The sequence below is a fragment of the Brachycentrus maculatus genome, unplaced genomic scaffold (genome assembly GCF_059751285.1).
Source record: "Brachycentrus maculatus isolate JH-2025_06_01 unplaced genomic scaffold, ASM5975128v1 h1tg000092l, whole genome shotgun sequence".
NCBI lineage: Eukaryota > Metazoa > Arthropoda > Insecta > Trichoptera > Brachycentridae > Brachycentrus > Brachycentrus maculatus.
The window spans coordinates 685268-711965 of record NW_028280846.1 but is presented as its reverse complement, the minus strand read 5'-3'; the positions used below and the strand labels follow the sequence as shown (position 1 = coordinate 711965).

General features: G+C 36.6%; 4 protein-coding genes across 9 annotated transcripts in view; 2 read left to right on the top strand and 2 right to left on the bottom strand.

Annotated features, from left to right (window-relative positions):
- XNP (ATRX chromatin remodeler XNP) overlaps nt 1–18150 on the bottom strand; it is a 33585-nt gene extending 15435 nt beyond the window's left edge. For 3 of the 6 annotated variants that reach the window (XM_088258268.1, XM_088258269.1, XM_088258270.1), the window contains exons 1-12: nt 14746–17714; nt 13255–13325; nt 9686–9825; nt 8868–9046; nt 7725–7789; nt 6767–7027; nt 5734–5935; nt 4061–4204; nt 3041–3157; nt 1575–1741; nt 991–1154; nt 258–395 (exon numbers count right to left, since the gene is read on the bottom strand). In XM_088258268.1, coding sequence (XP_088114394.1) covers nt 258–395; nt 991–1154; nt 1575–1741; nt 3041–3157; nt 4061–4204; nt 5734–5935; nt 6767–7027; nt 7725–7789; nt 8868–9046; nt 9686–9825; nt 13255–13325; nt 14746–17370 — 4273 coding nt within the window. In that variant the 5' untranslated portion in view covers nt 17371–17714. Of the gene's footprint in view, nt 1–257; nt 396–990; nt 1155–1574; nt 1742–3040; nt 3158–4060; nt 4205–5733; nt 5936–6766; nt 7028–7724; nt 7790–8867; nt 9047–9685; nt 9826–12876; nt 13082–13254; nt 13326–14745; nt 17715–17955 lie in introns of those variants that run through there. The other 3 variants (XM_088258273.1, XM_088258271.1, XM_088258272.1) reach the window with 3 other exon arrangements.
- Nucleotides 18151–19221: 1071 nt separating this feature from the next.
- Nucleotides 19222–20573, top strand: Phb2 (prohibitin 2). Its single transcript, XM_088258312.1, has one exon. It carries the CDS (start codon nt 19331–19333, stop codon nt 20228–20230), a length of 900 nt encoding a protein of 299 aa, XP_088114438.1. The 5' UTR covers nt 19222–19330; the 3' UTR covers nt 20231–20573.
- A 9-nt stretch (nt 20574–20582) lies between these two features.
- On the bottom strand, nt 20583–21060 carry NdufV3 (NADH:ubiquinone oxidoreductase subunit V3). The gene has a single exon (XM_088258313.1). The coding sequence runs from the start codon at nt 20962–20964 to the stop codon at nt 20659–20661; it is 306 nt and encodes a 101-aa protein (XP_088114439.1). The 5' UTR covers nt 20965–21060; the 3' UTR covers nt 20583–20658.
- Nucleotides 21061–23111: 2051 nt separating this feature from the next.
- Nucleotides 23112–26398, top strand: Rpn2 (Regulatory particle non-ATPase 2). Its single transcript, XM_088258267.1, has one exon. The coding sequence runs from the start codon at nt 23278–23280 to the stop codon at nt 26281–26283; it is 3006 nt and encodes a 1001-aa protein (XP_088114393.1). The 5' UTR covers nt 23112–23277; the 3' UTR covers nt 26284–26398.
- Nucleotides 26399–26698: the final 300 nt, after the last annotated feature.

Below are 26698 nucleotides of genomic sequence, written 5' to 3'. Positions count from 1 at the left end.
AGCTATTGCGGCTACTTATGATGTTTTTTTTTCTTCTCATTTTCAGATACTTACCAGAGCTAACATCACAAAATTGTTACATTTCAACATTAACTGTCATCAATAAAAGCAACATTTAGGAATATTCACATTTTTCCCGTTTTCAAATCACTTTTTCATATGGTGTACAAAATACATATCACTGTTGCACGTGGAAGTTTTGTAGCACCGTAAGGGAAAGGTTAAACAACAATGTGTCAACAAGAAATTGGACTTACACTCTTTTAAATTATTCTGGAGAGGGGTTCCTGTTAATACTATACGCCGCAGCGACTTCACGCGGTTCATGGATTGGGAGATACTCGTCTTTTCATTTTTAAGTAAATGGCCTTCATCGCACACAACAAGATGAGGACCTAAAATAAACAACAATAATTTATGTATTTGCGTAAACATAACATAATAAATATTTTTTTTAAAAATAATTCATCTGGGATAGACAAAGACTAAAAATAATAATTATCCGCCTCCGTAGTGTAATGGTCAGGGCGCTCTGCTACCGTCCTGGAGAGGGGGAGGGTTCAAATAAGGGAGGGTTCAAATAAACATAACTAATTTTTTCACTGTAATATTTATTCAATATTATCCTGGACTGGTACCTAAAGCGAAGGGCTGATCACCTTTCCTTCATGTGCTAACGATCAAGATAACACTGTGTTTATTCAAGTCATTTTTTTACATCAAACTGAATGACAATAACTTTCATAACTCTGAACTGAACACACTCTTCCAAAAACTACCTGGGGATGAGCCATAATGCTTACGAACAACAACAATAAAAAAATGTGTCAAAATTAAATAGTGCATTGTATGAACAAATTATGTCACCTTTATTAGTGGTGCAATGGGTTAATTGTAGACACAACCTGTTGGTAAGAACATCTGTAGTTCTCAAAACTAGTTTTTACTCTTCAGCTTTGATATTATGTAGCTAATTAAATGATAACATACCCGGATCAACAAGGGCCTTCTGGAAAGTATTGAGTTGTGCCTTTTTGAACTTTTTGGAATTATCCGCAGACAGGTTTCGGAACATATCGTACCCTAATATGCACACTCCTCCATATTCCAGCCATTCTTTAAGTTGAAAAGAACGCTCGTAATTTTGTTTGAACCTAGAATATGATAAAAATTGATAACATAAATGTTAGAAAGACTTTTTACATTTTTGCCAAAATATATACCACACAACACAAAGTACTTTACTTTCCCCGGAGCGCTTGAGATGTATTTTTTTCTCGTTTTAAGATACTTACCAGAGCGAACATTACAAAATTGTTACATTTCAACTTCAAACATGGTCAATAAAAGCAACATTTAGGAATATTCATATGTTTCTGGTTTTTAAATCATATTTCCATATGGTGTACAAAATACATATCACCGTTACACACGGTAGATTTTAGCACTATAATGGAAAGGTTAATCTTTTCAATTTTATCCAACTCAGCCTTACATCCCTTCCTAATTTATTATGCGCTACCAGTTTAGCTTTCATTAAAATGTAACGTGATTTACATGAGCTATGAAGTTACCTGGAGAGTTCAAAGATGTTGATTTCCTCTTCAGAATGTGCATGCTCCAGCCACATCTTGAACTCGTTGACCCAGTTGAGCACAGTACTGAGGGGACACACCACCAGCACCCTCTCCACCTTGGTCTGTTCCTTGTGCGTCAGCAGAGTGTGAACCAGCGTCACCACCTGGGACGAAAGAGACACATTAAACATTGCCTTATATTATGGATGATTCCGCTATTACAACTGTAGTGGGTGTTTTTTACACACAGTAAAACCTCTCAACAAGTAATTCGTATAGCAACCAAAACTGATTGTGAAAAAAATGCACCCTTAACGAGTGACATATTGCATAGCGAGTGGAGGAAGTAGCAGAGCAACAATCTTTTGGCGCAATCAGGGAAACTATTGCATCGTACATTGAGAAGTATAACCCTTATAAAAAGGTGGCTATGCAATGTACAAATTTAATTAATGATAATAGTGTGTCATATTTTGACCAAATTTTGAAGCGTAGGCAAAAACAAATGTCTCAAAAAATACTGAATTAATTATCATAAATTGAAATGTTAAAAAAGTTATTTTTTGACATCTCATCAAAGATGAAGCCCGTAAATGCCCAGACTTCCATATTCTTCTTCATCTTTGATGAGATGTCAAAAAATAATATAAATAACTCCTGTAATTGGAGATAATCCAGATTTTGTGAGCAAGTATTTGGACACACTCAAAATGTTGTTAATAAAAAAGTTATTTAAATTTTTTTTTTATGTAAATCGAACTCCTATTCCAGGTTGTTACAATTTTTAACAATTTGTAAGTATGTAATTTTATTTGAATAAACGTTAAAAACAAAGTATTACGTAAGTAAACGCAGTACCGTATTTTACATTGATTCTTATGATAAATATTGTTTCCCTTAATGAGTGCTTTACATAACATCTCATATTCTGGAACGAATTAATCTCGATAAGAGAGGTTCCACTGTATTTCGAAAAAATTATAGCTCATAATAATCCTTAAAATTATTTGATTTCATAAAAAAGAAATTATTAAATTATCTGTGTAGTATTCACCAAACCCGGTGGCGTGCGTCTTTAAATATAAACATTGATGTTTGAAAATACACTACAGTTGAACCTGAATATAAGAAATCTAGATACAAGTGAAATCTCTTTAAAAGAGATCCGGTTTAAGGTTTTTTTTTTTTAAAACAATCACGTTTATTTGAGAAACATTGTGATTAACCCATGAGAAACTTAAATTAAAGGTAAAATCCCTTACAAATGTGAGTAAATCAGAAATATCGCTTTAGTTATAATAAACATACTAAAATGTGGACTTCTGCCGATATCGGGAGCTTGGAGCTCTACCAAAACAACAGTTATCGCAACAGAGTGATTCATATCGGCCTGTTTTCTCATCACATTTACTCAACTAATCAAAAAAAGTAATATGTATATCATTTAAAAATAAATAACAAACCTGAAGTGTTTTTCCAAGACCCATACAATGAGCCAGAATACACCCGGATCCCTTGGTTTCTTTAATTTGTTTTTCACTCTCAAAACAAGCATCCCACATAAATTTTATTCCATTTGCCTACAAAAATAATAAAATAATTATTAGACCTATAAAATAATACATTTTTATATCAATGTTATCAAATTGGCTAATTACGATGACTTAACTTAGCAAAAGAGAACCATTTACGAAAAAAATCTAAACATGCTGTTATACAAATGCGGAAAAACTACTATATTTGAGTAACAATTTCTTAAAAACTTATTTATTGTTTCGGCATTCACTTCATAGTAAGACATGATGAAATTGTAAATGAAAACACTTGTTTTTTACCACTTGAGTTATTTATTGTAACTGCACACAGTTGGTAGAATTCCATATTGAATGTTGGGTAATATATCCAAAATTAAACACGGTTAATGGATTGATTCTACTTTATTTACATATATAATATGTAACGCGTTTCGTCTTATTAAGACATTGTCAAACACTGTCGCTTGTCACGTGATGCGTAAAACGCGTCACATATCATATATGTAAATAAAGTAGAATTCAATCCATTAACCGTGTTTAATTTTGGATATAATACCCAAAAATTCACTTGAGTTATATTTATTTTAACGACTAATTTAGGTAGCTACAGGTGCTTCTATCTTCGGGTCTGAGTATAAACATATTCAGACTGAAGTTTGTTTTGTTAGTTGAGTTTATATTCAGACATGAAGATGGAAGCATCTGTAGCTTCCGAAACTAGTCGTTAAAATAAATGTAACTGTTAAAATAAACGTAACTCTTAAAATAAATGTAACTAGTCGTTAAAATAAATATAACTCAAGTGGTAAAAAACAAGTATGTATGTTCATTTACAATTTCTTAAAAACTATAAATTTTGACATGGTTTTTAACATTTCTGTTAGCCATCACTGTATTTCGACATATATTTCTGAGGCAGAAAATAGATTTAAAAGAGATCATAGTTACCTGATGCGGTTTAAGTTTTTCAACTAGTCCCTTGTCCACACTGATAGATGGTTCCTTAGTCTCCGGATCAAAGTCCAGCACAACTTTGTCCAACTTAATGACCTCATCGGGTTTACAGGATTCGTCAAAAAGACTCTCGTTGTACTAAAACAATTGTGGTATTTGATTTATTTTTTTACTTAAATACTAAAAAAATACACAATGCTATTATTTTTTGACATCTCATCAAAGATGAAGAAGAATATGGAAGTCTGGGCATTTACGGGGCTGACGACCGTCATAGGCTGGTTTAAGTGATCACTTTACACACGTGTAACATTCAGAGAAGCTTTTTATTAAGCAGAAACTTTTTATTGAGCAGAAACTCTTATATTAGTATGTGAGATCCGAATCCTGGATTATAATCATCTCACCAATAGATCTTGTGAAGTTCTCTAGTGAAGTTCTAGTGATTCATGAACAAGGTTTCTAAATTGGTTTATATATATAGAACTTCCAAGAATTTGAGTAGTGTGGTTGTCAATAATGGGTAGAATTGGTGAATGTTACACGTGTGTAAAGTGATCACTTAAACCAGCCTATGACGGTCGTCAGCCCCGTAAATGCCCAGACTTCCATATTCTTCTTCATCTTTGATGAGATGTCAAAAAATAATATGAAAATAACTCCTGTAATTGGAGATAATCCAGATTTTGTGAACAAGTATTTGGACACACTCAAAATGTTGTACACAATGCTATGATATTTAGGACTAAAAACTATTCGTGGTACATAAGGTTGATTCGCAAGGCAAAAATGTTTTTATGTTTTTATTAAATTTTATTAAATGGTATGCATTATAAATTTGGCCAAACATACACTCGTATGTTTGGCGCATTCCATATAACATTTATGAACCGTCGAGTGCCTCTGTACACTCGCATGATACGCAAAACTTTGACAATAGGTAAAATCTTATTTTTTAAACACGTTTCAACTGCAATAAAAATATTTCATATCACATATGAAATCTACAGATTTTCCTGTGAAATAATAGATTATTAAAAACACAGATTGACAGGTCAACTAAGATGGTTCGAGATTGTGTGTATGAAATAGTAAATAAAATATTTGTTGTCATTTTTCCATGACTCAAAAGATATTTTGGCTTATTTTAAGATCACAAACATAGGCTTTCTATTGTTTAGAAGATAAATTTTAAATGTCGTATTTACTATATGTACAAACATATGAATTAGCATTCAGAGTAAAGTAAATGGTTTATTGACATATTATGAGCGTACTTATACGTAACTTCTTTTATCACTTTACATAGAATCCTGTATTTTGTGAGTATATCAGCACACATCGATTCAATCTAATTTTATTTGTTATTCAGAATCTTGAAATGTGACAACTTTAAATAACTTCTTTTGTGAGATCAAGGGATCTTGCATCCCTTATGTCACTGCGACCATATTAGGTCTATTGCAACCTCCCTTTGTGTCATTGCTCACTCTCAAGACCTCCGTGAGTCATGTAGCTCACGACCTGTCTTGGTGGTAGGAGCTTCACCTTTTTGGAGTCTAGTAGTGTTCCTCCAAGGATATGACTTCAGTTGCGAGCGAGTGCGTCAAAGTTATAGAGAAGTGGATTAGTGTTTGACACAAAATTGATATTCATTCTATATTTACCTGTCTCTGTCTCTCAGCTATTCTGGCGACTCTCTCTTTCTCCTTTCTCGCTGCTATCCTGGTGGCGGAGTCCAGGTTGCTGGACTTCTTGAGGGCACGGATGTTTTTGCGTCCCTTCTTGGTGTTGTCTCCGTCGCTGCCCCCGGACCCCCCGGAGCTCTCATCACCCGACAGTTTCTTTATTCGACGCCTCTTCTTCTTGCTACGAGAGAAACAAAGCGTTCAAATACATTAGTGTCAACATATTTGCTGATTTATTATTTACAGTTCAGTATATTTGCGGCTGAAATTTTCTTTTGATGATAATAATAAAAGTTTATAAGCATATATGATGGCATTCGTTGAACATACGCTACTTTTGAATATAATTTTTTCAGTAAAAATCGTCTTTTGGGGTATTGTTTGCATTGGATAAAAAATATCAACCGTACACTAAGAAGTTGTTAGCGCATTCAGCTAGTGCGTTGTGGGGTCCAGGATTCTATTCCTAGGCAGGTCAAGATAATTATTAAGTTTTTTACTCTAACATTGATTTAATATCACCCTGTACTGGCACCTGAAGCGCAGGACTGCTAACCTAGCCTTTGCGTAACTCATAATCAAAATAACACTACTGCGATAGGTTACATTAGGATGGAGAGCTCTATGCATTTCTATGCACATTACTTCATACATGAAGGCTGTTTTTGAGCATCAATAAAAAAAAATTACTGGAAGAATATTGCTAAATAGAGGGTTGCATTGTGAGGGTCGATTCTTTGTCTGAGAACGGTCTACATACTGGTAATCTTTTCTATGAACCTCTGTGAATAGGAGGGCCTCACCAATGCAGCCGTTAGGTCACAACAGACCTAATATGGTCGCAGTGACATAAGGGATGCAAGATCCCTTGACCTTACGAATAAAAATGCAGCCTTCTCTTCATATCCGCCACACTGAAGATGTCAAGGATACTGCACGGGTTGATGCAGTGGATATTTGATCTTAGATGTATTTTCGCATTCGATTTGAAGTTTGCACATTATGAAATTACCTTTTGCCTTCCTTGGATTCATCGCTGGATTCACCAGAAGAAGTTTTCTTGGGTTTTCTCTTTCTTCTCGAAGGGACGAATATTTCCGAACCCTCCGACTCAGAGTCATCGCCTTTCCCTCCTTCTTCCTCATCATCGGGCGCCTCCTCCTCACTGTCAGATCCCTTGCCATTCTGAGCTGATTTTTTACCCTTTCTTGGTTTTTCGTCAGAGTCATGGCCAGATTCGGAATCTAGTTCTATTACACTACCGGATTTGGACCTGAAATAGTTTTTAAATATATACATTATCATGTATAATTATAAACTTTATTGAAATGCATGATGTGGATGGATGTATATTGCTATTCTCAGTTTTACACTTAAAATTTTTTATTTTGATTATTAAAAAATAAAAATAATAAAAAATTCATTTGTATATTTTCACATGAAAAAAGTCAATAGACCACTACAATATCGACTTTTTTTATTTTTATTTTTGTAATTAATGTTTTATTTAGTAAATATCACTATTTCTTCAAATCTACTGTGACACGTGTTTCGATGCATTTCGCATCATTTTCAAACACCGTACGTGCATTTTCAAACACATACGGTGTTTGAAAATGATGCGGAATGCATCGAAACACGTGTCACAGTAGATTTTAAGAAATAGTGGTATTTACTAAGTAAAACATTAATGGATAGATTTTACTACAAAGTAACTGCCGAATCAATTGATGACTTTTTTATATTAGTTCATGATACTTTTATTCATAGGAGAAAAAAAAATATTGAGTGTTTTGACCTCATTTCAGAATTGTTGAATATCACAAAATATTATTTGGCATAGTCACATAGTTTTATTAATCAAAGCACTTATTTTACCATAATTAGCTAAATTAATTGTATTGTTTAATTCTATTGAAATATGAGGCATATTATTTTAAACAATCTTGACAAATATATTTCTAACTTACTTTATTTTTTGACTGGCGCTTGAGTCACTGTCTTGGTCGTTTTTATCACTTTTTAAATCTTTTTCCTAAAAAAAACATGTTTACTAATATCAATGTCAGTCCTTAATAATACTTTTCACAAAGCTTACTGAATTATTCATGCAGATTTATATATTTAAAAAATTTATAATAAACAACAATGAAGATGGTGAAGTAAACCTAATCACCACTGTATTCACATATGCCTGTGAGCACATAAAGAAACAACAGTGGGCATCAATCACAGGCATATATGAGCAGACGCTACCCGAGATTCAAACATCAAGTTTTCAAGACAGATCAAATGATATTTATTTTTGCCTTAAAAAATAGCTTATTTTATTTTTCATAGAATTGGTATTATTCTAAATGATCCAGAAGAAAAATAACCTTTCGTACAATTGAATGATAAAATAAGGCTATGCAGATTAAAAATAATTATTCATTAAAAAAATATTATAAAAACAAAACATTTATTAACACATTTCGGTCGGATGTCATTTCACGCCTGCGGGCCACTGGCGGTGGAATTTGATAATTATGTGCATATACTGAAAACCTTAACAAATAGATGGGCACATAATATTCATATAAAAACATTAAATATGTAATTCCTTCTTTTCAGACTTTGAAATGAAGCCGGCGCAGAAGGTAAAGTACCCTTCCCGTCCTTGAGCACCAATTAATCCAAGAATTAACAGTAAATATGGGAGTCGAACACTGCAATATATCGTTCCGAACATTTATAATTTGTTGCCGACGGATGTTAGAGGTCAAAATAAAATATGGAACAAAGGCAAAATAAAGGAATGGGTAAATGATCAAGAGTTAATTTTATGAAAATTGTAAAATGTTTATATTCTTAATGTTTTTCTCTTTTTTGTGTGTATATTAGGTTAAAATCGTTAAAAAAAATGTATTAAAAAAGAACTCCACCAACAAGACACACAGGGTGGGTCTCTGCAAAAAAAAAAAAAGTTCTATATATGTATAAATTGTGATTCAAATAAACGTATAGAAATAAAAAAATAAAAAAAATCGATGGAACGGGTAGAAATACCTTTCCCGCCTGAAGTGTGTTCATTTGATAAATTTTGCAGGTAATTAAATATATATGGTACAGACCTCTTCGCTGTCATTTTCTGCATCACTGTCCACATCACGTTTAGTGGTTTTGCCTTTCCCGTTTAGTTTAGGGGAAGACTCCCTCGCACTGCTTGAAGTATCATCTAACAAATCATTCTTTATCCTGTCCATTGGCTTTCCCGAAAATAGCTTTTTGGACTTAGACTCAGCCCCCGACTCTAAAAAGCAGAAGATTTTTTTTTAGTAGCTTAAATACAACAAAATTGTTTTATTTTTAGTGCAAAATTTTTAAGATATATTACATTTGTATCAAGAGAGACAGTTTTTTGAGAATGAGAATACGGTAATCTGGGAATTCACAGTGCTCACAACCTGCCATTAACTGGTTCTAGTGATGATTTTATAAATTGCTTAACATTCATCATTCTGCTTAAGACTGAAAATCCGTTACTTTGATTTTTTAATTTCGAAAAGCAGAGAACCATTTACATGGGAGTTAGAAATGCTATCTAGAGGAAAAAAGTGTCATTTTTTGTCAGTCAGTTTACAATTACGGTTTAGTGATAATTTTTACAATCAATTCCACAGGCTGAGGATTTAAAATCCGTTTTGGGTTTGATACTATTGATTTGCTCAGACCTTAGTGAAGCTTTAACATTAAATGCCACATATGTGGGTGAATAATCTTATTAAATTTATTCATAACTATTTTACAAAAAGCAAAATCCAAGAAATATTCATGGAATATTAGTCCTGGAGTTGTGATGCACTTTTCAGACCTTCCTTTTCCACACCTCCCTCCTACTTGCGGACAAGCTTTGCGTTATCCCTTTAAATAATACAATTTTAAGAATTACCACTGGAAGGTTCTAGTTCGCTGGTGCTTTTATCCTTACTATCGCCGTTCATAAGGGTATCCAGGAGAGGAGTATCCTCTTTAGGCTTCTTGGTAGACCCGCCCGCTTTGCCTGCAGATGCTGAAGCGTCAGAATCACTCCTAGTAATAAAACAAAACATTATCAAAAGATCAAGAAGAATCTGAAATGACTTACATTATTTTACCATCATTTAATTTGATAACCTTCATACCTCCATTTTCAGTCTCGTTTTTTGTTTAATCCACTTTCAAGAAAAGCTTAATGTTTTCTTGAAAGTCGGTTGACATTTTCATACCTTTTTCTCTCTTAAGACGATCTTTCCGTTCTTTCACTCGCATTTTTACGATTCTCTTACATTCTTTATACCGATCTTTCATTATTTTAAAAAGTTCACTCCTAACATCGTTAACTGATAACATATTTTAAGTTTTTTTATGCCCTCATCCCACCATGCATCTCCTTTTTTTTTACCTTGGATCGCAACTCCACACACACTCTTTGCCGACTCATACATACATGATGTGTTTGCAGGTATCGTCTACATTCATATCCATATTCTTTACATTCAATCTTTCACTCACTTTCTTTGCAACGTCTTTTTCAGGGCATTTTTATCATTCTCAACCTGGGTTCTTAAGCTAAATTTATTTTATACAGTAGGGAGCCAAATAGATTAAATATTTGGTTATCCTTTGAATTACATACTGTTACGTACATTTATCAGTAAAATAAAGAATCTAATTTTATCAGTTCATCCATATCCAAAATCGGAATAGTAAAAGAAATAAAGCCTTTATTAGTATTTCAAACTGTCAAAAAAAACTTTTTTACAATACAATATCATAGACATTTAGCAGTCGTTTTGACTGCACAAATAAATACAGCATATTAAAAAAAAAATATGTGTAGTATGTAAAATATTGATTTTGGTGAAATAACCAGGGTCATTTATTAGTTTGTACCTACTAGTTATTACATATGTCGGCATGTCTAGTGTAGCACTTTTTTTTAAAGATTTCACTTAAATGGGACAAATTTAGGATGGCTGAAGCGTAAGCAAACAAAATTATCTCAGAATTGTATGAAAATACACATTTAACGCAAATACAAAACAAAAATGGAATGAATAATACATTTTTCAGTACAAATATGGAATCAATAAGTAATCTATTATTTTCATTTCAATCTTTAACAACTGTGCTAAATAACTAACCTCGTAATATTATTTTATGTTAAGATGTATTTCTACAAATGTGTAGATTTAATTAAGAAATTAAAAAAAAAAACAAAACTTTTACTAAAATAGAGGAAAAATAATTTACAATAAAAACTACACATTTAACAGAAGACATGCGTCCAATTAAAAGGTGTTTTTCTAAATAAAAGCGGTGATTAAACTGGACACAATAGATTCTACATTAAGCCATTATTCGAAAGGCCAAAGAATGAGACACAAATACTACCTTCTGCTCAAAAAGTATCTGACCATTATTTTTGAAATTGAGATAAGTAACAAAGGACTAAAGATGAGTATCCTCATTACCAGGGCCATGCCTTCCATATAAGCAGAAAAGCAGTGCCTATCTTAACTTACCTGCGTGACATAAAAACACAACCAGTACCTATCCTACCTTACAAAGTAGTACCAGCTTACTTTACTACCTACCTCTACTGCCTAGCTAGTAAGGAGTACCTAGTTTACCTAACTACCTACCCTAATTATTTTTCTGTGCACGCCACTGCTCATAACCTATCCCAAAATCAAAATTCAGGTCAGACAGATCGGTGCTGGAGCATAGATGCCATCACTAGATGACCATAAAATAGCTATCAGCGGAATCCTGTGGAGTAAGTCTCACCAATGGAGATGCTGCTATTCCACTATTACCAGATTCGCCGTGAATTTGGTGGATAATCTTCACAAGATGAATCTCTCACTTTAAAAGTAATGTTATCAGACCAGAATTTATCAGCCAGGGACTTCATCATTTTAACTTGATGAGCCAAGTCGATCCACACTGACCACCTTTTAACCGATTGTACTATTTATTGATTTGGCGTGTAATTTGTAGAACTCCATTTTAATTTATGTATTAATTTAAAATCAAACATAGATTTTTTGAGTCTACTAAGTTGTATTTTATTAAAAAAACACATAAAAAATATAATATTGTGACAGTTATTTCGCCTTGTTAGGGCATTATCTTGTTAGACATTCGTTTGAAAATGCCCTAACAAGGCGAAACAATTGTCACAATATAATTTTTTTGTGTTTTTGTTAATAAAAGTACAACTTAGTAGACTCAAAAAAATCTGTTTGATTTTAAATTAATACCGATTGTACTACTCCGTAATTTGTATATACTCATGGCATCATGTGCAAAAGCCAACTGAATATTATTTTTTTAGGATTTTTTAAGCTTATGACGATTTTGGCGCAATATTGTATTTTTGTGATTTCTTATGAAGTAATGTAATGAGCATTGTTTACAAATACTCATTCACGGGCTAATTGTACGCGACTAATGCTTTCTTTGGTCTTCAAAAATTCACATACGTGCATGAAGGTACACTACATGTTATATATGAATAGTATATTCCACATTATATTCATTTTTGTGAAAAAAATAAGGTTGGATACTTTATGAACAGGCAATATACCAGAATTTTATGTATAAAAATAAATCAGAAACCACTTTGTTTTTACTTGTAAAATAAAGAATGTTAAATGAATTAATTTACTGATTAAAACCATAGAGATTTCATTTTTAAATCTAACACAAACTTTCATTCCTACTTCCTCTATATATAATTATCTCCTCACACACATTTATTTTACCTGTTGTTTCTGATTTCCAAACATTTACTTACAAAGATTACTTTTCTATTCCTTATTACGTTGTTTCCTCTACTGTCTAAGTAAATTTCTAATACAGAATCTAGCAGATTTTTATGTAGTTATCTGTTAAAGATACTGGCAAAGAGAAAGTGGAGGGATACCTACATTCCGTGTGTTATTTTATTAAGGATTTCATTTTATCTGCAGACTACTATAAAAAAATAAGGATGACTAGATTTCAGTATTTTTAGCAAAATCTGTTTTTATTATCAAAGCCAGTCAAGGTACAAGTTTTCTTTTCAATGTTTTTCAATTTGTTTAACCAACCCACCCTCAGAGTTAACAACCGAAGTCTTGATTTTTATTGGGACAACCTAAGAAAACTGGCGCTTGTTAAACACAAAATGCCCATCGTTTTTATATGCTTCTAATTTCTCTGTCAATGAGTCAGGAGCCTGAAAAGTGGTCCATATCGCTTGTTTTGTAAAGACTTCCTTATGCCTCTGTGTCCTTTCTTGATTCACCACTATTCGGTTCTAGAATATTTAAGAATTAATTATGTGCAATTGTTACATATCTGCCCAACATTAATCTGGGTGCATTTTTTGGGATTCAAATTAGCGAGGTTCTATTGAATACATTGTTTTTTGTCTATGCTATCAATTTTGATAGTTAGTAAATAATATGTTTGAATAAATTATATGATTACCTATCTTTCATAGATTGCTGGGAAGATGCCGCCTGCTCAGAGCGGCCCTTCAGTCTCAAGCTGCGACCCATCTAATAAAACAACCAATTTCATCTCACATTATGCAACTAAAATATTAACTGTGGTTGTTGGGATACAGTTTAAGTTTTATATATATTGTACTTATGTTCATTTATTAAAAAAATTACTCCGTCATCAGATAGAGTAAATATTTTCTTTTTACTACTGTTACAATACGAGTTAGGATTGCTATTTATCCTAATGGTGGAGACTGACCGGAGCATTTCGTCGTAACGTAATGTCGTAACATCGTTCGCGGCGAGCATGTTACGTTACAACGTTACGGCATTGCTGACTGACCGCGATAAGCGCTCGTTTAGAATACAACTGCTCGCTTGTGGTCTTGTGCTCAGTGTTGCCATATGCCAAACCAAAAAATCTGGATTTATCTAGAAATCTGTATGGAATCAATAACCCAAAATCTGTATGAATCTTTGCATTTGTAGTTAAAATGTCGGACGACGAAGACGTGATTCTTGGTTCTGTGATTTTAATAAATTACAGCTTACTCCAGATGAAGAAAAAAATATTCCCCGCAGTTTGGGGAATTTCCCTTAGATTGGCAACCTTGGTACTGACCTAAAATTGCATCCGACTTCGGATGGAGCGTTCGGAACAAGCGGCGTGCAGGCTCGCTGTACTGACTGTCTGAATGCTCGCATCGTAACATGTTACGTTACGATGAAATGCTCCGGTCAGTCTCCACCATAATACGTCGAGACATGTCGTCATAGAAGAATTAGTTAGACCAAGTCAGCCAAGTCGTCATAGTGGAATTAGTTTAGACCAAGTCAGCCAAGACGTCATAGTGGAATACGTCATATGCAACCGAAAATGTTCTAGCCATTGTTGCTATTTCCCTTTTCCTCTCCTGTAGTACTATTCCTACAACATTTTCTTTCCCATATAGTAATAATTTCCTTCACCTATGACAAATGCATCTTGTCAAACATATTCCACTCCTGTATCCGCGGAACTGGAGTCCAGGACTAATCACCTTGCTTTCATAAATACATGATCGAGTTAACACCGCAACAATTCAATTCGGTGCCCTATGCACCACTTGGTGCAGATAGGGTCCGCAAAAAGAATTACAATATGCATCTGAAAACTTTAAAAAAATCAGAAGTATGTACAAATGAGTAACTTTTCATTTTATTCATTCTTGATTTTTTTTTTAAATGTTTTGTGACAATGCTATACTTATACATACTTGGTCAAACATAAAAACTAAATTTCCAAAATAATTCCCTTAGAATACAAAACAAAGAGAAAAAAGACAGCATCACATGAATGATATAATATATTTATTTACTGGTCAATTAAAATAACACTTTACAAAGGTATATAATGTCAACTCAATAATTATTCCCCTCATGTGATGTAACTTTAATCTCCTCCTATTGTATTTCTCAGATCGCGTAAACTAACCTCATCACTATCACCATTATTTTCATCCGGAATCTTGCCTTCTTCCCCGGACTCTGCGCTAGATTGTCGACGGGACTTTTCCTTTCTATTTTTGGGCAGTGAAATCAGGCTGTCTATCTCGGCCTCGGAATCAGACGGTTCACTTTTCTTATGCCGCTTTTTACTGAACTTTTTCTTTTTCCTTTTATGCTCGGTGGAGTTCCTAACATCGCTGATCGAGCTACTGCCCGATTCGATATTGCGCTTCTTTCTTTTTAACTTAAGGCTGGATTGCTCATCCTCGCTCCCCGATGAACTGGAATTTAACACGGCACGCTTGGCGTCTTCATTCAATTCTTTTTCTACCGTTTTAAACTTATCATAAGATATTTCCCCTCCAACACTGTAAACCTTGTTGATTCCATATTGGTCTAGTAGCTTGGCAGAAGGCATAGACAACGAGGGCTCTCTGGCAATGTCAACTAATGCCTTGCACCGTCCTCCTAATATGTCGGACTTTATACATTTCAATAATTTCTTTGTCGTGCTAGAAACGTCGGAATCTGACTCCGAAGAGACGTCTTTGGTATTACCGGCGAGTTCGAAATTTAAAATCCTCGGGCTTGGTGTTTCATTGAGCAAAATGGAAGGACGGCTTTTAACTTTTTTGGAGAGAGTGTCACTTTTCTCGGGAGAACTAAATATTTCAATGGGCTCATCAAGAAAAGTGACAACTTTACGAGGCCTGTGTACTGTTTTTTGTTTGATTTGTTTTTTCGCTGGAGTTTCAACCTCAATTTTCCGTTCGGCAGTTTTTTCAGCTAGAAGGTTGGCAATATTTACACAGCGTATTACCGGCTTGCTATCCGTGATATTACTACCATTAACCTCTTCGAGGTCATCTGCTTTATTTCCACATACATTTTCAGACTCTGTTTGATCAACTTTTTGAATGTTTTCATTCGGATCGACTAGAATTTCTTTTTCTTGTTTCTTATTCAAATCAGTTTTACATACTTTCTCATCCAATGTGGGTGAATTTTCACAATTTTCTTCAGGCTCAACAGCACAATTATTTCCGGTTCCGGCAGTACTCACATCATCAGATATCTTGTCATCTATGGCTTTGTCATAAGTGTCTACAGTAGAATTGTTTCCTATTTTAGCAGCAGACACTTCAGAATCAGATACATTTTCATCCGTGCCTTTGTTCACCACACACACTTGTGAATCATTATCTGCTTCGTCAAGAGAATTTACACCCACTTCATCGACACACTCAGTTTGCGGAGGAGATTTATCTTCCGTTTGAGCAGTACACGATACATCATCACCAGAAACTTCAACACCTTTTGATTTTGGCGAAGAACTCGGAGACGAAACGATACAGTCTATTTGATCAGTATCAAGATTTGTAATAGTTTCACTTTCAACAACTTTGACCAAAGCTGCAGATTCTTCGTGAAATTCATTATCTTTAACATCATTCTCGACTTTACATTTGTCTTTGGAAGTTGTTTTTATATCTTTTGAAAGCGTCTGGTCCCTATCCTGACTTTCCGAAGCATCCAGTCGTTCAGAAGCTCCATCGCTAGGCGATGTAGGCTTTTCGACACATTGGTCCCGTGAATCTTTGGTTATTGATCTATCTACTTGCACCTTACTTTCATTATCATCATTTATAGTCAAACTAGAAGACGATTCACTCTTTTTATTATGTCTTAAACACTGGGAAGAGGGATCTTCATCCGAATCACTAGAATTTAGGACACGAACCCGTCTGAATTTCTTGGTTTTTAATTTATCCGAGTCAGATCCTTTGTGTGTAGGCGGTTTCTCCGCAGATTTATTCAAAGACAAATCTTGGGTACTTTTATTGTGCGCTTCTTCTGTCCCAGATTTATAGCTTAAATTATACTTGTTATCTTTTTGTATGCTAGGAGACTTTTTTCGTTTGGAGTGAGGTTGTTTTCTTTGTTTTTTTGTTCTCGATCTATTTTGTGAATAATCATGTTCAGTAACATTTTCAGTTTCGATCGTTTTGTACTTCTCAAAATAAATATTTGGAAATGGAACAATGTTAACGGAACAATATATATATTTGTCCATATCAATATCGATAGGTATAAAAATAGTTTCACCATTGTGTTTGAATTTGATCAAATTGGATTTGTCTTCATATTTTGAGGATGTTGCGGTAACCGACTTGGAAACTTTGGGGAGAACACTTGTTTCTTTAGTAGATTCGGCCTTTTCCGTAGCTCTGTGACTTGAACTCAATTTGGAAGATGTGGGTAACTGAACTTTATTATCCTTACTCGTATGAGATGATTTACCGAGAGAACAAGACTCCTCACTCGTAAGAGATGATTTTCCAGAAGATTCCTTGGAAGCCTTAAGAAGATAGGTATCTACAGCTTTTTTTAAGGAATCCTGAACTTTGTCAATGGAAGCTTTTGATAATGTACAAATCAAGTTAATTTTATCAGATGTTTTCTGCACATTTTCTGGAGTGCTGAGATACTTTTTATTTATTTTGTTTTCTATTAAGAACTGTGTTCTCTTTTGAATATTTTTCCCGAGAATATGCAAATAACCTACAACTTCTTTGAGATATTCGTGAAGAGGAATGTCGGAGTCAGACATAATAAAACCGAACTGTCAAATATTTAGTTATAAAAATGACAAATTTATGTCGGTAATTTGTATCATTGATTGTTTAACGCACAGCACGAGGGATATTCTTCAAAAATGATAATTAGTTGCTTAAATAATAATATTAACATTTTTTTCGCGCCTTTGTAAAAGTTGACACCTATTGATACACAATCGTCACACCGATTCTACATCGTATAACAACACACTACTAGTAAAAGCACGTTTTAATTTGACGAAAATAACATAAATGGGCGAAATATAATCTTGCACACCGTTAAAAGTATAACCAGTTGAATTTGGCCAACCATTACGCCATATCTAACAACAAAATGAACGCGGCGGAGATGTCGGCCAACTGCTCCGTGACGCTAGAAAGCGAGATTTAGCGGCTATCGCCCGGCAAATGGATAAATAATGTCAACATTGCAAATAAATCCACTAAACTGATAAACACCTCCAATCAGCATAATTTGAAGCATGCATATACATCTAGCAGTAAAAATGACAAAATAACACATACATGTTTAATAAGTGCGTGCAAAAAAAAAACTTTTTATGGAACGCCGTACTTACCGTTTAAATAAAGAATGTGCTTTATTACGAGCACTTCCGTGAAACTTGAATTGAGGAACGATTTACATGTTGCTATTGTATACAGTAAATAAGATATTTTCCCATTCAAAGCTCATTCGCCAAGGTAAACCGACGACAAGAACCCCAGAGAAGTAAACTACCAAAGTAGATAGACTGCCGTGAGATTAGAATGGTAAGTAGGGAGGATTTCTAGAAATGGTCATTGATTAATTTAGGAGTAAAACGTAATAATTATAATGAATTATTTTTACACAAAAGGTAATTACCAAAAAGAAAAATATGAATAAAATCGGAAAAAAATAAACTGAAAATGGGATGAAAACAATATATTTTTTAAAACCGTAAAATCAATCGGTAACAATAATTTCTAAACCTAAAAAAATGGGAATATTATTTTACCACGACACTTATCCACGCCCAATGATGTAGGCATTGCGCCTCTTCAATACAGTATTAACTTGACCATTAATAACATGAAGGCAGGGTAATAATGGCGAGTACCTTTATTGTACTTTTAAATCATGTTCCATATGACTAAGGGCTCAACTTATAATATATTCCTTATTTTATTTATTGTTTCGGCATTTACTTTGTGGTAAGACATGATGATATTATTAAAGAAAACACTTGTTTTTTTTACCACATGAGTTTATTTTTGTGACTAGTTTCGGAAGCTAAGCTTCCATCTTCAGGTCTAAATGCAAACTCAGCTGAAGATTTCCATCTTAGCTTCCGAAACTAGTAGTCACAAAAATAAATTCAATTGGTGTTTTCTTTAATAATATAATATTCCTTCATTCTTCGGATTAACTATTCCACTACATACCATTATGGACTCTCGGTGGAAAAGTTCTGGAATCTGGTATTCCGCGGTTCCAAAAATTTAAAAATAATCGAAAAATTTAAGAATTGATAGTTGCAGGAATGGGACATGAGGAATTTATTGTATGAACAATAATAACTATGAAATGTATACTTACGTTTTTAAAATATATGATAATTTTCAGCTGATACCGATACTACCATTATTGATAGGAGTCAATGAAACTCCACGCTAAATCATAATTGTAATAAAATATAAATTAATCATATATTTTTAACTTTTATAATACATATTTATATATAAACATAATCTTGTTTTGTGTTCTAAACTGGTTACACTACCTAACATTTTTCAAATTTTTGCGTAGTGCTTACCCAATTTTTACATGGTTTCGACTGACAACTCCGATCAATAATATTCTCAAGTTGGCGGCAATGGCGGAACACATGCGTTTTCTCAATTCTTCCGAAGTCTATGTAAATTTCTGTCGCCGGTTGCGTTATTTTGTGTGATATTGAATAATAATTGAAAATGGCTCAAAGTACTCTAAATGATATGGCGGGGAAGTTTGCCAAAGGTGGACCCCCGGGACTTGGGATTGGATTGAAACTTCTGGCTATTGGAGGAGCAGCAGTGTACGGAATATCCCAATCCATGTACACCGTCGAGGGTGGCCACAGAGCCATTATGTTCAGCCGTATCGGAGGTATTCAGAAAGAAATTATGGCAGAAGGATTGCATTTTCGAATTCCGTGGTTCCAGTACCCAATAATATATGATATCCGCTCTAGGCCCCGAAAAATATCATCTCCTTCGGGATCGAAGGATTTACAAATGGTTAACATTTCGTTGAGAGTCCTCTCTCGCCCTGATGCTAATTCCCTCCCATCTATGTACAGGCAACTAGGATTAGACTACGACGAAAAAGTCCTCCCGTCTATTTGTAACGAAGTCTTGAAAAGTGTCGTAGCAAAGTTCAATGCGTCGCAGTTAATAACCCAGCGACAGCAGGTATCACTTCTGATAAGGAGAGAGTTAGTAGAGAGAGCGGCTGATTTCAATATTATCTTGGATGACGTGTCGCTGACGGAACTGAGTTTTGGCAAGGAGTACACGGCGGCTGTGGAAGCCAAGCAAGTCGCGCAGCAGGAGGCGCAGAGGGCGGCCTTCGTAGTGGAGCGCGCCAAGCAGGAGCGGCAGCAGAAGATAGTCCAGGCCGAGGGAGAAGCAGAGGCCGCGGAGATGTTGGGAAAGGCCATGGGAATGAACCCCGGTTACCTCAAGCTCCGGAAGATCCGCGCCGCGCAGAGCATCTCAAGGATGATCGCGCAATCGCAGAACAGGGTGTTCCTCCCCGGCAATGGCCTTATGATCAACCTGCAGGACCCTAGCTTCGATGACCTCTCCGAGAAGCTCACGAAAAAGAAGTAATATTTAGATCAGGAGATGCAAACTTCTCCGGCTGGTTTTGCGCCATCCACTACCGAGAATGCAACGGATTTAGCAGACAGTCAAGCTTAATTCTCCTGATCAATTTAGTATTAGTACAATATAATAAAAGTTTAATGGATATGAAATTACGGTTATGTAATCATATCCCTCGTTTTTCTGTACTGTAGAACTCATTAGAAACGAACCTAAGGACAAAGTTTGAAGACGTGTTTTGAAACCATTCGATTTCAGTTGCATTTATATATATTTTTTTCATGTTACAGTTTTATTGGATTTGTTAGTTTTTTTATGGTATGAGACTGTAAATAGATGATGAAGAAAACGAACGTTGTTTTATTTTAATAATTTACATTTATTGAGTAATAATTTACATATACCCTTACTACGTCTATTTAATTATAATTGCACTAGTTGGCTTTCGCTGAGGGTTGTGGGAGTCGATATTTGCTCATTTCAATCTCCGCTTCATAATAGCTCATTGCATTGTAACAGAAATATTCAGGGACTTTGTAATTTCCAGATTTAGAAGGTTCCACTCCGGGGCCCACGGGTTCTTTTGGATTTGTTAAAACTTTCTCGGATAACCCAGGAACACTGGGAATTCCTGCTGCAGCGCCACCAGCTGAGGTATTAGGAGAGCTTGTTTTGGGTGGGACATTTTGCTGGGAAAATTTTCTGAGCAGATTTAAAATTATTCTGCCCTTTGTAGTCATTTCTGTGGCACTTGAATTTGATAAATCGTTAATAAATATGATTGAACGAGAAAAGCCGTCGCAAGAAAAATTTAGACTATAGCATAGAAAAAGTTATCAGACCATAGACAAAAAAACATTTTGACATATTATGTTTACGATCTCGTTCGAGAACATGAAATAATCAGTGACCAATCATGTATGCAACTGGGGAAACGCGCGTCTTATCTAAACAGCAAAATTTAGGAATATGTATGTATATACTTAGAAAAAATATTATTCACCTAGTATCTATTTTATGCTACACAGTTAACCATTTGACAGGTGCCGTAGAATAGTCGGGTAGACGCTTGACTGCAAAACTAGCGCTAGGGATTGCCGTCAATTACAAAATGAATTCAATAAATATTTATTTCCGACGAGTCTGGGTTGTACGAGACGTTTTCCATCCGTACAAGACTAGATCTGTATAGGTGGTGGTCTTTTCTGCGGCGCATGAAGGGGGCAAGTCCCGACGGTTTAACGGTGGCGTAAGTACCGCTTGATGAGGCGCCGGTCGAAATCGATGAGGGAAGGTGGTACAAATACAAACTGACAAGTGCTTACTGACTTAACTTTATTAGATAAATGGTGCTCATTATAAACCGTTTACAAAGCTACTCAGCGGGTATGCTTCCGCATGGACAATTGCGGGCGCCCTCACTACTTTCTCGTGGACCTGAACTGGCCGCGACGTAAATAGTGAGAGCTACGCCCCTTTCCCGAGCTCAGATGGTAGCAATCTCCATACGGACAACATCTCCGTGAGAGTAGCTTCGTTTCATAACATCAATATTACAAACAGATTACACAGAAATAATATAAATAATCATAACTAAAATATCCCTCGGATGGTACCATACATGGACAATATTTCTTAATTGGTCACTGGCACGAGGTGATAATACAAAATATAGTACGAGTTATTTCTATTCTAAACATCAAGTCTAATTCTAAAGAAACATTATGAGAATGGCCCTTTTTAGGGCCGCAAGGGCATGCCTAGATAACATTTATCTACACTTTTATATTTCTACAGTGACGTCGCTAACATGGGTATTTATAATTATCCAAGTCTATCTTCCCTATCCTTACCCTCCTACCTGTAGACAAGAATCTAAATAGAGGCTTTATTATTATTATTATTTTATTTCTCAGTCACCTAGTGAGAGCATGTTTTTCTCAGTGTCAAGACTTATTTTTATTCACAAACAAAATAATAATAACAATTCACAAAAGTTTCATAGTTTTAATGCGTTTCGATTTGTTATTTTAGAAATTTAGATTATAATTCTAGAATTAGGTTCAGAAAGAAGGGTGGGAAGTTGAATTCCTGTCTGTGTTAAGCTATTTAGAAAGTTCTTCTTCTCTGTTGTTAGCAGACTCTTAAAAAATATGTGGTTTACTTCCCCTAAATCTTTTTCAAATTCACAATATGATGATATAACACACTTTATCTTATAGAGATGCACAGGCGGTGAGCAGTGCCTAGACCTTAGGCGACATAATATCGAGATGGAGAGACAAAGATAAATTCCCGTACCATGGTTTGAGTGGGATATTAACTTGAATGCTGGCGTAATATGCTCCTCGATGCTGTTTGGACTGCTCCCAGTGTTTTCCCAGATTGATATATGTCTACATTAAGATTAAGTCGACCATCGTAGAACGGGTAAGTTTAGTAGGACCACTTTGACGCGCTTCCTTTGCTAAACAATCCGCTCTCTTATTGTCTTGTTTTCCCGTGTGCCTGGCTATCCATGCGAGAATCATTTCTTAAAATAGAGAACAAACATATGATCTAGAAAGTACTTGGATAATGTATATAGGAGCATGGTTGGAAGATATTGCTTTCTAGCAATAAGCCCACCAACGTACTAATTTTTTTCTGTACATGAAGTTCAAATAAATAAATAATACGTTCACAGCTGGTGGTTAGATCACGTGGGATATATTTATGTATGAAACATTTTTTTACCTAATTTATTCCGTTATTTTCGTTTCAAAATAACATTTTGGTTGATTAAATATCTGGGGTAGGTACGCATGTGAAAAGATGTTTGAAAACAATCCAGTACTCACGCAACTAATTTTCATGCGAGTCTATGTCAAGCATGAATTTCAAAAATGTATTTATTGTCTACGGCAAGCAGCTTTTGTCAAGCAATTTCTGTCTGTGTCATTTCGTTGTCTGAATCTCTTCCTTGAATAATATTATCGAAATGTTCAAAGAGTGATCAGTATTTAGTGAATCATATTTTTACTTGTGAGATATTGTTTAGAATTATTTGAAAAATGAACATTACATCGGCAGCGGGGATTATATCCCTGTTGGATGAACCGACATATGAACTAAGGGTCTTCGCACTAAAAAAGCTCGATGTCATCGTGGACGAGTTTTGGCCCGAGATATCTGAATCGATCGAGAAGATCGAAATGCTGTATGATGACCAGCTGTTCACCCATCACAAACTGGCCGCATTAGTGGCAAGTAAAGTGTATTACCATCTCGGGTCATTTCACGATTCCTTCACTTACGCTCTTCGCGCTGGAGATTTGTTCGATGTGAATGCTCGAAACGAATATGTAGATACGACAATCGCAAAATGTATCGACTTTTACATACAAAAGAGGAAAGCTTCTTATCCCGACTTCTCGAAGCCCATCGACAGCAAGCTGGTTGCTATAGTAAATCGCATGTTCCAGAGATGTCTGGTAGACGGACAGTACAGGCAGGTCCTCGGGCTCGCCCTGGAGACTAGGCGGATGGATGTATTCGAAGCTGCCATCACTCAATCTGATGATGTCTCGGGAATGCTCTTGTACGCGTTTACCGTTGCCATGAGTCTCCTGCAAAATAGAGGTTTCCGCAACACCGTACTGCGCTCGCTGGTCGGGCTCTACCGAGGCTTGGCCACTCCGGACTATGTCAATATGTGCCAGTGCCTCATTTTCTTAGAAGACCCTCTGGCTGTTGCGGAAATACTAGAGAAACTAACGAGGAGCTCCCAAGAGTCTGTTCTCATGGCGTATCAGATAGCGTTCGATCTGTACGACTCGGCAACCCAACAGTTCCTGGGACAGGTTCTGCAGGCGCTCCGCAGCACGGCGCCCGTGCCCGCCGCCCTCGGGGGCCAGCCGCAGCCACAGGGGGGACCCTACTCGCCCGCCACGGCGGCCCCCGCCGAGCCCAACATCACGGCCTCCGACCAGAAGGCGGCCCAGCGGGACCTGGACAGCCTGTCGGAAGACGAGAAGGAGCACCAGCGCCGCTTCGAAAAGCTGGTCTCCATTCTCGGGGGAGACGTGTCCATCGGCCTCCAGCTGCAATTCCTCATAAGGTCCAATCACGCCGATATGCTGATCCTCAAGAATACCAAGGACGCCATTCGCGTTTCCATTTGTCACACCGCAACCGTCATCGCTAATGCGTTCATGCATTCCGGCACTACTAGCGACCAGTTCTTGAGAGACAACCTGGAATGGCTCGCCAGGGCGACCAACTGGGCCAAGCTGACCGCCACCGCTTCTCTGGGAGTCATCCACCGGGGACACGAGACAGAGTCCCTCGCCCTCATGCAGTCCTACCTCCCCAAGGAGGCGGGGCCCTCCTCCGGATACTCGGAAGGCGGCGGCCTGTACGCTCTGGGACTCATTCACGCTAACCACGGAGCCAACATCATAGATTACTTGCTAGGGCAGCTCAAGGATGCCCAGAACGAGATGGTGCGTCACGGCGGGTGTCTGGGGCTCGGCCTGGCCGCCATGGGGACGCACCGCCAGGATGTGTACGAGCAGCTCAAGTTCAACCTGTACCAGGACGATGCGGTGACCGGCGAAGCGGCCGGCATGGCCATGGGAATGGTCATGTTGGGTTCCCGGCATGCGGCTGCCATCGAGGATATGGTAGCCTACGCCCAAGAAACTCAGCATGAAAAGATTCTGCGCGGGCTGGCTGTGGGGATAGCTTTGACTATGTACGGAAGGCTGGAGGAGGCCGATGCTCTGGTAGAGCAGTTGTTGCGAGATAAGGATCCCCTGCTGAGGAGAGCCGGATGTTATACCTTGGCTACTGCGTACTGCGGTACTGGCAATAACCAAGCTATTAGGACCCTCCTACATGTTGCTGTTTCTGATGTGAACGATGACGTACGCCGGGCGGCAGTGACTGGTCTGGGTTTCTTACTGTTCCGTACACCCGAGCAGTGTCCCTCTGTAGTATCCCTGTTGGCCGAATCTTACAATCCTCACGTGAGGTACGGAGCAGCCATGGCTCTAGGAATAGCTTGCGCTGGAACAGGTCAGCGAGAGGCGATCGCTCTATTAGAACCGATGTTAAAGTTCGACCCGGTTAACTTCGTTCGCCAGGGAGCTCTTATCGCTTCGGCTATGATTTTGATACAACAAACTGAAGCGACGTGCCCTAAGGTGACATTCTTCCGCCAACTTTATGCTCAGGTCATATCAAATAAGCACGAAGATGTGATGGCGAAGTACGGGGCGATTTTAGCTCAAGGAATCATCGATGCCGGCGGCCGCAATGTCACAGTATCTCTAATGTCACGCACGGGACACACCAACATGGTGGCTGTCGTGGGGATGCTAGTATTTACTCAGTACTGGTACTGGTTCCCCCTCGCTCATTGTCTCGCTTTAGCCTTTACTCCGACTTGCTTAATTGCTCTCAATTCGGACCTAAAAATGCCACAATTAGACCTAAAATCTAATGCCAAACCATCGTTATACGCATATCCGGCACCTCTGGAAGAAAAGAAACGCGAAGAGCGCGAACGTGTCACGACAGCGGTGCTGAGTATTTCAGCCAACCGCGCACGTAGAAGGGCCCACGCTTCAGATTCATCTGCCAGCGGTATATCTAAAATGGAAGTGGACGAGGAAGAAGTCAAAAAAGATAAAAAAAGTAATTCCAACATAACATTAATTTCACTAAAGAATGACGCTTCTACGTCCAAAGACTCCAAAGATAAGAAAGAAGAAGCGTCCGAAGAGAAAGAAGGTAAAGACACCAAGGAGACTAAAGAAAAGAAAGAGCCAGAACCGACATTTGAGATACTTAATAATCCAGCGAGGATACTGCGGCAACAGCTCAAGGTCACTTCTATAGTAGAAGGATCCGGGTACGTCCCTTTGAAGGATGTAGGAATAGGAGGAATTATAATGCTGCATCACAATGCTGGCGGAGACCAAGTCTTGGTGGAGCCCGTTGCCGCCTTCGGCCCCAAACCTGAAGAAGACAAAGAACCGGAGCCTCCGGAACCTTTCGAGTACATTGAAGATTAAAGGAATACAAGTATTTAATGTATTCATTTAAATAAAACTTTGATTTTTACTAACAAATAAAATATGGATAAGATTATAAAATGTTTTTTGTGAAGGAATAAAGTGATTGTTTACATTTCTAAGTTTTTAAAATTAATTTTTGTTACCTGCTAAATTTATTTAATCAAAACTGCTTTACGAAGAATTCAACCTACCTTTTCCCGCATCCTTGCTCTTTACTCCATACTCCACTCCACACTCTGCACCCCATCATTAGCAGCAAGGAATAAATACATAACCCTATTTCAAAGTACAATATTAATTACCTTTGGTATATTTTGGAAGATTAATTTCAGTGGTGGTGGAGTAGAAAATTTAATTACTTGGTAAAAAAAAGGAATAAAATACAATTTTATGTTAAAAATTCTTTATTACC

Coding starts and splice junctions, on each gene's coding strand:
- Phb2 (XM_088258312.1), top strand. CDS start 19,331: ATGGCTCAAAGTACTCTAAATGATATGGCGGGGAAGTTTGCCAAAGGT.
- NdufV3 (XM_088258313.1), bottom strand. CDS start 20,964: ATGACTACAAAGGGCAGAATAATTTTAAATCTGCTCAGAAAATTTTCC.
- Rpn2 (XM_088258267.1), top strand. CDS start 23,278: ATGAACATTACATCGGCAGCGGGGATTATATCCCTGTTGGATGAACCG.